The sequence below is a fragment of the Papio anubis genome, chromosome 6, assembly GCF_008728515.1.
Source record: "Papio anubis isolate 15944 chromosome 6, Panubis1.0, whole genome shotgun sequence".
In the NCBI taxonomy this organism is placed as follows: domain Eukaryota; kingdom Metazoa; phylum Chordata; class Mammalia; order Primates; family Cercopithecidae; genus Papio; species Papio anubis.
The window spans coordinates 20111128-20126410 of NC_044981.1; the positions used below are offsets into that span (position 1 = coordinate 20111128).

The 15283-nt window shown below is 42.1% G+C and overlaps 1 protein-coding gene across 7 annotated transcripts in view; it reads right to left on the reverse strand.

Moving 5' to 3' along the window:
• Nucleotides 1–3197: 3197 nt before the first annotated feature.
• MBOAT1 (membrane bound O-acyltransferase domain containing 1) overlaps nucleotides 3198–15283 on the reverse strand; it is a 111566-nt gene continuing 99480 nt past the window's right edge. For 6 of the 7 annotated variants that reach the window (XM_021937029.2, XM_009204494.4, XM_003897109.5 and 3 more), the window contains 2 exons: nucleotides 13372–13523; nucleotides 3198–5889 (listed from right to left, as the gene is read on the reverse strand). In XM_021937029.2, coding sequence (XP_021792721.2) covers nucleotides 5763–5889; nucleotides 13372–13523 — 279 coding nt within the window. In that variant the 3' untranslated portion in view covers nucleotides 3198–5762. The remainder of the gene's footprint in view (nucleotides 5890–13371; nucleotides 13524–15283) is intronic. The other variant, XM_021937030.2, reaches the window with a different exon arrangement.

Genomic DNA, 15283 nt, shown 5'->3' on the forward strand with positions numbered 1-15283 from the left:
ACAGCAGGAGCCGGCAGGAGTTTTGATGAAGAGTGGCATCCTGAAGGGCTCACCAGGAAGAGTCCCAGGCAACAGCATGAAGGACTGGAGGGAAGAGGTTACCAGTGACCATGCAGAAAACTTGTACCAGCATCTGGTGGCTTTTCCAGGCCAGCGGACACAGAGACAGTTGCGACCTGGGACTGCAGCTGGAAATGCTGAAAGGTCATTTTGCCTGTCAAGCAGACAATAGACCAAAAGAAGGCCAAGGATGAATGGACGATTGATTGTAGCCAGCAACTGCTTAGACAGTGTAAATTTTAATGCCAAAAGTGCTTATCCCATATGAATTTTCTTTGTTTGAGAACAAAAGGGGCCATTGGATCCTGAGGGCCATGTGGATACAGAAAGGCTTTTTTCTAGAAAATTGTTCCCAATCTGCCTCCACAGGTTGGATCAGCAGTTACAATAAAACTGTCTGTGAGGCTGCGTAAGATCGGAGGCCAACCCACATTCAGAGAGTGCAGACTTACAGGTCCCTAGGACACATCCGCCTCACCTGGACCCTCATTTTCAGGCCTAAGGAGGGTGTTCTCATCTGAGAAAATGTCCCAGGAAAGACAGAGGGCTCCTCTGAGACCCACTGTGCTGGGTGTTTTTTAGAGAACGCATGTCTATTTGTGGGAAGTACACCCTAGTGGGTCAAGAGAAGGCGCTTCCACCCTCATCTCTGCTACAGAAGTGATCTCTGATGCCTGGAGCAACACATTAACCCACCCACCCACCTTGAGCCTGTTTCCTCAAATGTAAAGAATAAGATGAAGCCAGTACTTCCCAAACCCGGCTGTACATCAGAATTTGTGGGAAACTCATTAGGAATACTGATTCCCGGGCATGGCTTCGGACCGACTGAATCCGAATATCTGGGGAGTGGGACCCAGGAGTCTGTTTGTAATCAAGTATCTGTGAAGGCATCTGTTACCTGCATATCCCTAAGGTCTACTGCTTTATAAGATGCCCTTGGATTTAGAAATTCAAATAATGGAGAACATAGCTCCATTCCCCAACTCCACGGCTAGTATTTTGTATTTCTGGAGATTGATTCTTGAGGGAGGCTTAGGTTACTGCTAGGCATATCCTAGTCTGTTCTCTTCTCTCCTCCCAGTGCCAGCCTAAACTGGAAACAGGTTTTGTTCTCTTTTTAAAGATGAAATGTGTCTCTAGCTATGTTAGTAGAGGAGAACACTACCTAAGAGTCCAGGAATTCTCCACCTTCCTATTCTTAAAGATCTCCCCGACCAGGCCACCCACTGGGAATTTCCTTTCTCCTCAGTCCCCAATTTTCTGCCATCTCTTTATTCCACTGAGTAGTCTCTGCCCAATTTCCCCAAAGTTTACGCATACCAGCTACTTAAAGTCTAGGCCAAACTTTGCATATCTCAAAATGCATTAAAACAGCCATGTTAAAAGGTCTTTTAGGAACACAAAGCAATCACAGATGTCCCAAAATACCTTCTTTTTGAAGTAAACAATCTAGCTAGGCTCTCACCTCCCCATTCCACCAGGATATAATCACCCTTAACCACTGGGAAGAAGGTTATGGTAACACGACCATTATCCCACGTTGGTATCAATCTCACCATTCCCCTGAGAAAAGGGAATGGTGACTATCAGCAACTTAACAGCAAATCTATCTCCCCACTCCTTGTGTGTTTAGCAAGCTCCCCAAGTGACAAGGCCAGCTGGTCTGCATTAGGAAACCACTAGACCAGGTGAGTGCTGGAGTTACTTCCAGCTTTAAAACTCCGTCTCTTTGAAAACGAACATGCTCTGCACCAGGCAGTGAGATGGACTCTGGAGTCAGCCAAACCAGGATTCCAACCTCAGCTCCTCCACTAACTAGCTGGGTGACTGTCGGCAAGTTACTTGCTACATGCTTTCCACATTTGCAAATGAGAATACTGCCAAGTTCACAGACTGTGTTAGGAATGCATGTGAAAGTGGCTGTCAATAACTGTTAGTTTTCTTTGTCTTAGCACAAAGTAAGTAGCGTCAGATAATTTTAGGGCATTAGACAAAGCTCACGTGGGCTGCACCTTCTCTAAGCAAATACCTTCCCTCTGAAGCTTCATGAAGTCTTTCACTAAGCCTGCAAACTTCACTAAAAGTCCCTCCGGAGGGGGACTGGCCACCCTACTACCCCTATGGGCAACCATGAGAGTTCAGTCTGCTCCATTGGGTAGCTACTGCATTGATTGGCATTGATATGTTGCAAGCTCAATACCCAATTTCAGGACAAGGGCAAGTTTAAACTTCACCTGGACATGAGGCTAGGCAGCAGTGATGCTGCTGTTCTGGGTAATTCTCAACACTGTAAAATGAGATCACTCTAAGAAAACAAGGATCAGCCAATAGATCACTTTATAACTTCTGAATGCTGGAATTCTCCTGGGCACTCCTACTGCGCACTCCTCTGGATCATGTCTTTCTGGGCATACTGTGAACTCTCCAAGAGCAGAGAATGGGGGTTTTCAGCATCTTTTACCTGCAGTGCCTCACAGAGTGCCAGGCCCACACCAGACATGACACATTTGATAAATAAGTGAATGCATTAATTAATGGATGGGTGGACCAGAGGGGTTCAGACTATGTAAACTGGCTGTCTGAGTGATTATATCACATAATGTGCTTTCAGAATTCCCCAAAAACACAAGCCTTTATTTCAGAAACTAATTCTGAAAAGCAGAAACGATGTTTCCCAGTGTAAAAGTGACTCAATCAAAACTGTCAAGTGCAATGATGCATTAAACTAATCCATTCAATCCCTCATTCATTCAACAAACACTTAGTGAATCTTCATTACAGGACAGGCACTATGCCAAATGCCAGAGACAAGAAGAGAAAAAACATATGGTCCCTGGAGAAACCAGGCATCAATCACTTTCTTTAAGCTTCCTGTGTGGTTCCAATGTGCAGTGGGAGTTGAGAAGGACCACCTGAGAGCCTGCAGAGTAACGGAAGGACACACACCGCACCAGTTCTGGGGGCCACCTAACTCCTCTGTTCTTCTTCCAGTTTTCTCCTCCTGCCTTTTTCTCTCTTAGCCAGTCAGAATCTCAAACTGAATTATTTATTGCTTTTTGCAACCACTGAATAATATCTGAATAATATTCTTGCTCCATATAGTTACCTTCAAAGTACGAAAAAAAAATAGAATATTTTAGATTTGGCTTTTTCAAAAACAAAACCAGAAAGTGTATTTATTTTCAACTGAAAACTCACAATCCAGTAAGTATTTATTAAATGCATCTCATATTTAGGACAACTTGGAAATCTAAGGTAATAAAAACAGTCCCAACCTTCTGTCTAAATGTTGGTCCTCAATTGAAATCTTTTTCTATGGGTAAGTGGTTTTCAGAAGAAGAAGGATGCTAATCAGTCTCCTATGTGTTGTTCTTTTTATACAGAATAAAGCCTCATGTTTGTGTCCCAGAGCCTAGCACCAAGTCTAACATATAGCATCCATAAGCTCAACTCCTAGAGGTTTGACTTCTCCTCATTCCATAAGGAGTAATCAATTCTGGGCAGTCACTAGTGGGACCAATGGCCTCAGTTTGCCCAGGACTGAAGGCTTGAGAGAGTCCTTGGTAAACCAGGGCAGCTGGTCACTGAAGCAGACACCCCTCCTCTCATTACCAAGTTCTTCTTTCAGACATGAGGATACTTACATTACATACAGTGAAACCTGGTCATCAATCACATTGTAAATTCAAAGACTTCACTGTAATATGAATATTCTACATGTCCATATTATTACTACACACCAATGGTAATATTTACCATTTTTGCTAGTTTATAAGATGTACATTTTTCTTGGTCTTATACCTCAAGCTATTCCGGGTGGAGACAAACTCTGATAGATTTTAGGTACCTACAGCCCCTTCCCCTACCCACTATCTAAGATTCTTCCTGAGATAGCAAAGTTGGGTTGCCCCAAGATTTCCTTGTTAAAGTAGGGTGAGACTCATGCACTAGCTCACATCTACTACTTCTTAACTTTCACTATCCCAAATAAGGACTAGAGTTTGGGTTCTAGTACTTGCCCCCAGCACCAGGACTGTATGCATGCTTAAGAGGAACAGGCACATCACATTCACATTTCACTATCCTAAGAGAAGCACCAGTAGGACACCTTATGGAAAGACTCACAGCTGGTGGTCTTCATAGGACTATCTGGGACACAAATCTCAGCTCTACCACTAATGCTGTGATCTTACAGCAGTTGGCAAAAGTCTCTCTGATTCTCAGTACCCTCATCTGTGAAAGGGGGTAAAATCCTACCTGCAAAGTTGGGAATAAAGATCTGAAATTATACCAAAACACAAGACACCCAAGGGCCTGAAATATACAGTAAAACCTTAAGTTGGTGCACATTTGTTAAAACACACACACACACACACACACACACACAGGCTTTTGAACATCAAGTCTCTATTCACAGACAAAAAGCAATTCTTCCCATCAGAAACATTTCCTTTATATGGGAACATACTGTTTATTCAATAAGAAACTAATGTTTTATCATTGGATTTGAATAAATTTTCTCCTCCCAAGCAACCTGATTGAGAGTACGCCATTGCAGCATATATTGTATTATTATCATCATTATTATTTTTCACAACATTTAATATCATGTTTCCTTCTCTCACATGGAATATTACCCAATAGAAGTCTCCAAAAGGGGCCATAGCACATTCATAACAAAGATAGAAAAGACAAATTTCAACATCTGCTTTCCAATATGATGATTCAACTAGGACAAAGCTGAATTTCTCAGCCATGAAACTGAAAAAATGAAAATCAGCCCATGCGTACATCACGGCCAGCCATGATCATTAACACCTCCATGAAATGAGGGGAGAAGAGAGAAACAACTGCTTCTTCTTACCAAACTTCTACATAACTTTAAATTACTTTTTAAACATTTCCTAAAAGGCATTCTGCTGCCTCATGTACATTTGGGTGTCTTCTCAAGGCCATCCCCGGGCAGGCAGGCAGCGCCTGTGAACTGGAAAACATTCGGGAAACAGCAACCCCTCTTCAGCTCCACGTACAGGAAACTTTCTGATTTTCAGTCTTGGCTCAGGTCAGAAGAAAAAGGGGAAAGGTTACATTCCTGGAAAAAAAAAAATGCAGCCTATTTGAGGGCATGTCTGACTTTCAGTCCATGCACTAGTCCTCTTGACTCGTAGAGTTTTCAGTGCCCTGAAACCATGATCCCTCCACCTCCATGGTCCTCTGAGTGTAGTTATTAGGTCTGCAAACCAGTAACGTCACAAGTCAAAGGATCTGGGGCTTCCCAGGGAACCACCATGTCTGAGTATATTCTCATTTGAGAAACCTGTGTCAAGTCTTCTCAGCACTCGCCTTCTAATTTTTGGAGCCAATGCCTGGGTTCCAGCATCCAGGTCACCGTAGCTGGAAATCATGCTGGAAGGGCAAAAAGCCAGCATCCCAGAATGGACTGTCTCTGCAGCTCTGGCACATTCTCCACACACTGCCGCACCACTCAAATGTCCTATAAAATATTAAAACCAATAACCTGGACATGGCCGATTTATCTGTACAAAAAGGCTTTATAAAAATACTCCCTGCACTTTAAAAAAGAACAAAATAAAGATGCATGTAAACATCGCCTCTAAGTCACCGGAGGAACCCTTGAGCCTTGTCATCTCATCTTTCGAACGTTCTGCAGTTCTGCTTGTCCACTTCTCTTGGAGGTATCAATCTGTTTTTCTCTTATTGATAGAGTTCACAGTCTGAGGCCACCTTTGCATATGAGCTTGTGGTTTCATTGGCAGAAATAGTATTATCAGGAGACTTATGATATGCAAATAAAAGTACATGGACCTGGGAATAAAAATACACAAAAATTATATTTCAAATAAGGATGTAGATGGGAAACATCACCTAATTACATCAACTACATTATGGCAAGTGAGAGCACCGCTTTTGGCAGTAGGAAACCTGTCTGCACTCAGGGTTCCCTTGATTCACTTCACAGATAACTCCCTTTGGTAGGTGAGTGGGTCACGGATAGACTGAAACCACAAAACTGGGCAGGGCAAACCAACTGGCTCATCTGTGGATATATATGGTACCGTCCCATTGACATAACAGGCCAACCAAGAGAATTAACCCCACAACAGCCGGACACCCCCAATATTCAAAGTTTAAGGACTCCTAAGACCAAATTCAAAGCCAGTATTGTCATATGATACTTAATGACATTTCAGCCAATGATGGACCACATTAACAATGACAGCCCCGTAACATTATAACAGAACTGAAAAATTCCTATCACCTAGTGACGTCGTAGCCATTGCAACGTCATAGGCAACGCACTGCTAACGTGTTTGTGGTGATGCTGGTGTAAACAGTACTACGCTGCCGGTTGAATAAAAGTCTAGCACATACTATCACGTACAATACATAGTACTTGATAATGACAGTGAATGATTCTGTAACTGGTTTATATATTTACAATACTATACTTTCCCTTGTTATTTTGGAGTATACTCCTTCTACTTATTAAGAAATAAAGTTAACTGTAAAACAGCCTCAGGCAGGTTCTTCAGGAGGGATTCCAGAGGCACTGTTATCACAGGAGATGACAGCTCCATGCGTGTTATTGCCTCTGAAGACCTCCCGCAATGGGACAAGATGTGGAGGTGGACCACAATGATACTGATGATCCTGATCTTATGCAGCCTAGGCTGATGTGTGTTTGTGTCTTAATTTTTTTAACAAAAAAGGTTTCAAAAGTAAAAAACAAAATAGAAAATAGCTTACAAAAAACATAAAGAAAAATGTTTGTATACCTGTACCATGTTTGTTGTTGTTGTTTCTTTTTTTGTTTGTTTGTTTTTGAGATGGAGTTTTGCTCTTGATGCCCACGTTGGAGTGCAATAGCATGATCTCAGCTCACCACAATCTCCAACTCCCGGGTTCAAACGATTCTCCTGCCTCAGCCTCCCAAGTAGCTGGGACTACATGTGCCACCACACCCGGCCAATTTTGTATTCTTAGTAGAGACAGAGTTTCTCCATGTTGGTCAGGCTGGTCTCAAACTCCCAACCTCAGGTGATGCACCTACCTCGGCCTCCCAAACTGCTAGGATTGCAGGCATGAGCCACCATGCCCGGCCACCATGTTTGTTTTAACCCAGGTGTTTTATTACAAAAGAGTCCATTTTCAAAACGTTTAAAGTTTATAAAGTTAAAAAAGTGACAGTAAGCTAAGGTTACTTTATTATTGAGGAAAAGTTTTCTTAATAAATTTAGTACAGACTAAGTGTATGGTGTTTCTAAAGTCTACAGTAGTGTACAGTGATGTCCTAGCCTTCACACTCACTCACCACTCACTCACTGACTCACCCAGAGCAACTTCCAGTCCTGCAAGCTCCATTCATGGTAATACAGGTGTATCCTTTTTTATCTTTGCCAGATTTTTACTGTACCTTCTCTATGTTTAGATACACAAATACTTACCATTGTGTTTAAATTGCCTACAGTATTCAGTATGGTAATATACTGCACCAGTTTGCAGCCTATGAACAATAGGATATCCCATATAGCCTCAGTGTATAGTAGACTATACTATCTAGGTTTGTGCAAGTATACACTATGCTGTTCAAACAACAATTAAATTGCCTAACAATGCATTTCGCAGAACATATCCCTGTTGGTAAGCAACATATGACTGTATCCTATTCCCTAAACACAATGCAACTAATACTTTAACCCATTGCTCTACTCAACTATAAAAGGTTCTTCTGTTGTGTCTTATGAGCTAGAAGAATCCTGATTTTGAAAATCCAGTCCATAACCCTAAAGATAACTCTCATCTAAACTAATAAGAAAACAAGTTTTGCTTTTGATGTTTGTGGATTTCTATTGTGAAGCGTAGTATTCAGCAGTATGTACAACGTAGATATGCAATAAATATCGAGCATATCAATATATGCAAGTAATTAGAAACAGCTGCATTGGCACAACTGTTCTAGATCCATTTGGAAAGGTTCAACTTATATTTTCCCTAATTCTTTTTGAAGAAAGGAAAATAACGCTGGGGAAGGAGGAAAGCACAATTGATTTATGCATCATTCCCTAACTTCTGTGATTATAAGGTCAGGCACATTAGAATCAGAAAAATCGCATATGCCCCTAAACTTCTCCATCCTTTAGCAGAAGGAATGCCTCCCCGACAATATTTACAGAATAGTGAAGAGCTCGTACAGAAGCGAACATACATGCATTCATTTATTCTTTCAATAAGCATTTACTGCTTAGGATATGCAAAACAATAAACTGGATCTACAAAAAGGCACCAGCCTCCACCCCTTCCCATGTGGGAATGGAAACAAGACAAGTACATGATTAACAGCTGTTTAACCAGGGAAGGGGTAAGCAGCCACAGCAAGTGACCATCTAATTTACTGTCTAAACCAAGACATTAATGAGAGTGGAAAAAGTGCTCCACAGATAAACACGCTGGTTTAACAGGTATAGACTGGGATTCTCACGGGCACACCTTAGCCACAGGTAACTCCAGCTTTCAAAATCTGCACATCCAAAATATGTTATACTTTGTTCTTGAGCTTTGCCTTAATCTTTCATATGTGGCCAAATCTACACTGGGACAATTATGTTAGGTAAAATCCAGCTACTTTGAGCATCAAGTGGAAAACACCTAGTGAGGTTTAGTAACCTCTTCTGACATTTCATATTTCTCTAAAATTTGAAGGAATATTTCATCTTTCTATTATAGAAAGACTAAACTAACATTTATTGATCATGTCAGGTACTGACCTAAGGACCCAGATGTAAAGATGAATTAGGCGGGGTTCCTGCTCTCAAAGAGTTTGCCATCTATGAAAGTTTCTATGCAAATTCTAATGTTCTGGCCAGGTGCAGTGGCTCAGGCCTGTAATCCCAGCACTTTGGAGGCCAAGGTGGGTAGAATGCTTGAGCCCAGGAGTTTGAGAACAGCCTGGGCAACATGGCAAAAACCCATCTCTACAAAAATAAAAAATATTAGGCAGGTGCGGTGGCACATGACTGTAATCCCAGCTACTCAGGAGGCTGAGGTGGGAGGCTGAGGTGGGAGGATCACCTGAACCAGGAGGCAGAGGCGGAAGCAAGCTGAGATCGCAATCACGCCACTGCACTCCAGCCTCAGCAACAGAGGAGAACCCCAACTCAAAAAACAAAAAGAGAAACAAATTCTAACGTTATTACCCACTGAATTTAAGAAAGAGTTATCCAATTAAAGACAAAATGATGTATGTGAATTTGCTTTTCAAAATGATTTCATAGAAAGGTTCTTTCATAATATATTTGAGTATTCACTTGGGCTCATTTACAACTTAAAGAAGTTAGACTGAGCACTCTAAGGCTGAGATCTGAAGCCACTCTCGACTGAACACTGACTAGACCTAACAATGAAGTACAAGTGAAATTTCAACGTTAAGCAATGAGGATCTACTGAGAAAAGCGTTTGCAAACATCTGTGGTTTACTGCTGTCTACTGAATTTTGCCAAAGGGGAGGAACAGATCTGGAACACAACCAGGCCTGCCTTCACTAAAAAACTATGCAATTTTCTTTCTTGTCCAAATTCAAGGATTTTCTTAAAAGATTATGAAAACACTGTTTGAGGTGTAATCAATCTGGAATAGCCGCTGGCAACATGTGGCTGTTAAAATTCTAATTAATTAAAATTCAATAAAATTGAAAATTCAGTTCCTCCGTCCAACTAGCTGCATTTCAAATGCTCACTGGCCACACATGTTGGGTGGCCAGCATCTCAGACGGCACAGATGTAGAGTATTTCTGTCATCATAGAAACGTCTTCTTTTTTTTTTTTTTTTTTTTTGAGATGGAGTTTCACTCTGTCGCTCAGGTTGGAGTGCAGTGGTGTGATCTCAGCTCACTGCAATATCCACCTGCCGGGTTCAAGCAATTCTTCTGCCTCAGCCTCCTGAGTAGATGGAACTACAGGCACATGCCAACATGCCTGGCTAATTTTTTGTATAATTAGTAGAGACGAGATTTCACCATGCTGGCCAGGCTGGTCTCAAACTCCTGACCTCATGATCCGCCCGCCTTGGCCTCCCAAAGTGCTGGGATTACAGACGTTAGCCACCATGCCCAGCCATCATAGAAACTTCTATTGGACAGAGCTGATCTAGACAGGAAATTTAAATTATATAAATAACTAGAAACCAGAAAATACACTAGGCTGGATCATTTAAAATAGGCCACAAAATGTCAACTCCTGTTTCATCCTAAACAAAGACGTTTAAAAAAAATATTCTGGGTTGTTTTTAAAAATAAGTGAAAAGCTACTTGATAATTTAATTCTGCCCCTTGAGTTCCTGCCTAAGCCCAGGAATTGTTGTTTTAGTTGGCTAAATGCAATATTATCACTAACAAATCACTTATGATGATCCCCAAGCAGTAGTTTGCATCCAAAATAACTTCTCCTAAAGAAATTTTTAGGAACTCCACTACTGATATTGCTATTAAGGGAACGCTGAGTCTGAAACTCGGGTTTAACATTTAGCTGCTGTGTAAATTTTGTTACTCACCTTCTCTGAGCCTCCACTTCCTCATGTGATAAACAGGGACACTGATACCTACCCCCTGCTCTCCTCAGCTCAGCTCACCTCCCTCCACCTTGGATTCTATGTTCTGCCTACATTCACGTTTCCCTGGTCTTCAGTGCATGGAGCGTCATGCTACACTATGGGAGGCTACACTATGGGGGCTTTTCCAGGCTGTTTCCAAGTCTGGAGCACTGCCCACAATGCTCACACACACTGAGCCTGCTTCACTCCCACTGCACAACCTCCAGCACTGAGCTCAAAAAGATGTCCCCAATGCCTAGGCTGAGGCAGATTCCTGTTACATACTCTCTTAAAACTCTATATCATTCACTAAAAGTACGATCTCAGCATGTATTTATACATTTGTCAATTACTACCTGTCTTTCCCGTCAAGCTATCACCCCAGTGAGAGCAGAAATGATTTCTATATTTTGCTTTCCATTCTAGCCCCACATTCTAGCACAATGCCTAGCACACTACAGGTATTACATGATACTGAGTGGAATACAGGCGCTTCTGCTATAACATGATCAATATATTCCTTAAAAATCTCTTATGAGGCAATATCAGGGGCTTAGAATACCAGGGCTTACAGGGGAAAAAAAAAATCATGTTAGAAATACATAACTCAAAACCTAGGAGGACTCTGTAACAAAAACAGAGCTCTAAAGGAAACAATTTGGACAGCCCCTGCAGACAGCTCAATGGTGCCAAAGGCTGCTTCTGGGCATGTTAAAAATGCAGAAGACAAAAGGGCAAATGTTGGCTTGAGGGCACTGACAAATAGGAATGAAATTGGAGCTGGAAGCATGTGGGGCAGCCCTAGGTGGGCACAAGGAGGCAGAAGCAGTCAGAATGCCAGCTTGGGGGTGCGCCTCTCTGAGGAGGGAGTCCCAGTGAAGGGGGCTCCTGTTTGAGGTGTCATCAATCTGGAATAGCCGCTGGCAACACATGACTGTTAAAATTCTAATTAATTACAATTCAATAAAATTGAAAATTTGGTTCCTCTGCGCCACTAGCTGCATTTCAAATGCTCAATGGCCACATATATTGGGTTTCTCAGTTCCATTTTCTTCATCCAGGACTGAAATGACTCCTACCTCTCTAGCAGCTGAACTGATGGCTTCTTTTTGACAGAAGCTTATAATTCTCTTCCCACTCTTCTGACACCCCTTTGCATAGAAAAATTTGAGTATAAACCAGCACAGCTTCCATGTTATATTGACATAACTTCTTATCACCCAACTAGAAGTATAAAAGCATATATTGTAACAGCATGGACGTCATTGGTCAGTGTTGTATGGTTCCCTCAACCTTCTCCTTCTATAGCCTCAAATAAATCATCCCACTTACAGATACTTATACACATACTGAGTAGTAAAAACTTCTTCAATCCCTTCATGACCCCTCCATCAGCTATAGGGAATTCCCAACTTAAGAAGAAGGTGTGTTTGTACTGTTTATTTCTAAGTCACCTTTTTTCTTTTTCTTTTTTTTCTGAGACGGAGTCTTGCTGTCTCCCAGGGCTGGAGTGCAGTGGCGCGATCTGGGCTCACTACAAGCTCCACCTCCCGGGTTCACACCATTCTCCTGCCTCAGCCTCCTGAGTAGCTGGGACTACAGGCGCCTGCCACCACGCCCGGCTAATTTTTCATATTTTTAGTAGAGACGGGGTTTCACTATGTTAGCCTGGATGGTCTCAATCTCCTGACCTCGTGATCCGCCCACCTGGGCCTCCCAAAGTGCTGCGATTACAGGCGTGAGCCACCACACCCGGCCTCTAAGTCACTTTTTAAAAACTGATACGATGTTCCAAAGTTAACCTAGAAAAGCCCGTGCAACTCATTAAATCATGCAAGGTAGCATTTATTAGGTACAGATTATATGCCAGATACTGGCCTGAGCCCTCTGCACATTTACCTCATTAATTCTAACACCCAGCACTAATGATGGTGCTCTCAGGTGAATTCTCAGCCTCATTTTCCAGTTGAGAAAACACAGGTAAAAGAAGTTAACAACTTGCCAGAGGTCACACACCATCAGTTCACAAGAGCATGTGCTCAACCACTTCACAACCGTGGAGAAACACAACTCATCACACATAACTGTGCAAGAATGAAAGTCAGTAATTAGTTCACCTGGAGCACAGGTGTTTGACTATAAGGGTTGGTCTGTGGTGCAAGCCTCCTCCTCCTCCAGCCTCAATTCCACATAGGCCCCTCTAACACATGCTACTGGCCGCATAAATCCCCCACCAGCCTCACCAGGGAGCCCTTCTGCACACCACTCGATCAGGCAATGCCAGCCTCAGCCACACCCCAACTCCTGCCTCCATTTCTGTCCTGCTCTCAGACACCTCATAGTCCCCAATACAGCCTACCTCCTATCCCCCAGGAGGAAGAGCTAAGGGCAGCAAATTCACCCTCTGAGTTTTTTTTTTAATCAGGGTCCATCCCTTCAAAATATACTGCCATGAGAGGGCCCCTGAGTGACATTCTGAATGGCTTAACGGATTCCTGTCAAAAGTGCTCGTATGTATTGGAATTTGTACACTGGCATCTCCAGGACAGCCACTTCCTTTTAAAGCTTCTATGGACATTTCCTACACTGAAGCCCCCGTTCGAAGTGTTTAGGACTGCTTCATTCAATGTACTGCCTCCTAAGTCAAACACAGTGAAAATAGAGTCATTTACTAGATGGCAACTGAGAACAATGGAAACTTACTTGTATAAGCTGATGGTTGGTTCAACTGCCAACATCACGAAGGGCGCTACCGTGTAAGAGACAGCCAGCTGAGTGATGGCCCAGGTGCCTGCATCGTACACAGCCTTGAGAGCTCTTGAAGAAAGGAAGTAATGTCTGTAGTTGTTCCTGACCTGCAAGCCAACACAAGCAACTGCAGTGAGGAGCGGGTAAAAAACAAATGACGACTTCCACTCTGCGCGTGCAGGTAGTATGCCACAGGAACACAGGCTACAGAAGACGACCAACATCTGAGTTGTATTCTCAGCTACAAATACCATCAGGACTCCTTGTTTTTATTTTTATTTATTTATTTATTTTTAAGACAGAGTCTTGCTCTGTCACCCAGGCTGAAGTGCAACGATACAATCATAGCTAACTGCAGCTTCAAACTCCTGGGCTCAAGCAATCCTCCCGCCTCAGCCTCCCAAAGTGCTGGGATTACAGGTGTGAGCCACTGTGCCTGGCCAACTTTTCTTATTAAAATAATAATAATAATAATACGTGTTCACTATAGAAAAATGGTCAAACAACTAAGCAAACAAAAAAAATTTTTCTTTCTCTTTTAACACCTCCCAAAGGAAAGCATCACTTAAAAACTTGGCGCAGAGCCATCCAAGCTTTTTCTATTCGTATGCATCCATGTTAATATTGTTACTGGCACCAATATAATTTCTAGCTCATTTTTTCATTTAGTAATATATCATATACTTTTTTCGGTGTCAGTAAATATTAATCTCTAATATAATTTTAAGTTAATCTGGAAGAGTTAGCTTGTCTTTCCATCCCATTTTGCTATTATAAACAATTCTGTGATGCATATCCTTGTAAATAAATCTCTGCCCTGTTTCCTAGTTACTTCCTTCAGGTAATGATAACACAAATAATATTACTATTACTAATAATACAAGCAGCTACCATTTACTGAGTGCTTACTCTGTGCCAAGCCTGTGTTAATGCTTTGCATGACTCATCTCTGGTTGATTCTCTCATCAAGCTTAATATGTTAGCATCATGATTCCCATTTTACAGATAAAGAAACTGAGACTTAGGTAAAGAGACAATTCTTTGAAATGGAAAATGCTAGGTCAAAGGATACACTCCTTTGTAGGTCTTCTGACACATGTGACTAGATCTGGCTCTAGAAAGACCCCCAGTTTCCAGATTCAGGTCAAAGGCAGAGCTGGAAACAAGGGCTGGGCGATAGGCAGGTCAGCCTCAAAGCAGAAGACGCATCAGTGCCCAAGGCTGCCTGTCAGTCCTAAGTTCCTCAGGAGAGAGACCAGGGTCCATCCATCGAGCAATGCTGCATGTCAGGTGTGAGATTTTACTGGGTAACTTCTAGGGCCCAAAGACACTTCATGACTGTTGAGTTCAATCTCCTTCTAGACAAAATAAAAACACTGTTCTATCAACTCTCTCCTCTCTATCCCCTACATAATTTGTTTGCGAATAGTGTTTCCAGGCCATCCAAAAGAAAAGCTCTACACAAATCTGAGCCTTTACACCAGTTGAGACCATAGCGTAAAAGACACCTGAGGGAATAATCCTCTGGATAGATTAGCAAACAGAATTCTGAGTTTTATTTCTTCATTTGGCCTGACCACTTGTTCTTTTCTTTTATAATCTAAATAGTTACATGAACAGGAGAGAAGAAAATGTCTCCCCTGTTTTCTATGTACAAATATGTATAATATGCACTTAATTTCAAAAGTATACTAGTCAGCATGAACAGTAATTCACTTTGTTCATATATATCTATTCCAGCACACCTGTGTCTGACTAAAATAAGAGATCCTCAGGGGAGGGACTCTTGTCTTGTTCACTGCAGTAGCCCAGCACCTAAATCACTGACTAGCACATAGTAGGGCTCCTGAAACCTTCACAGGATAAA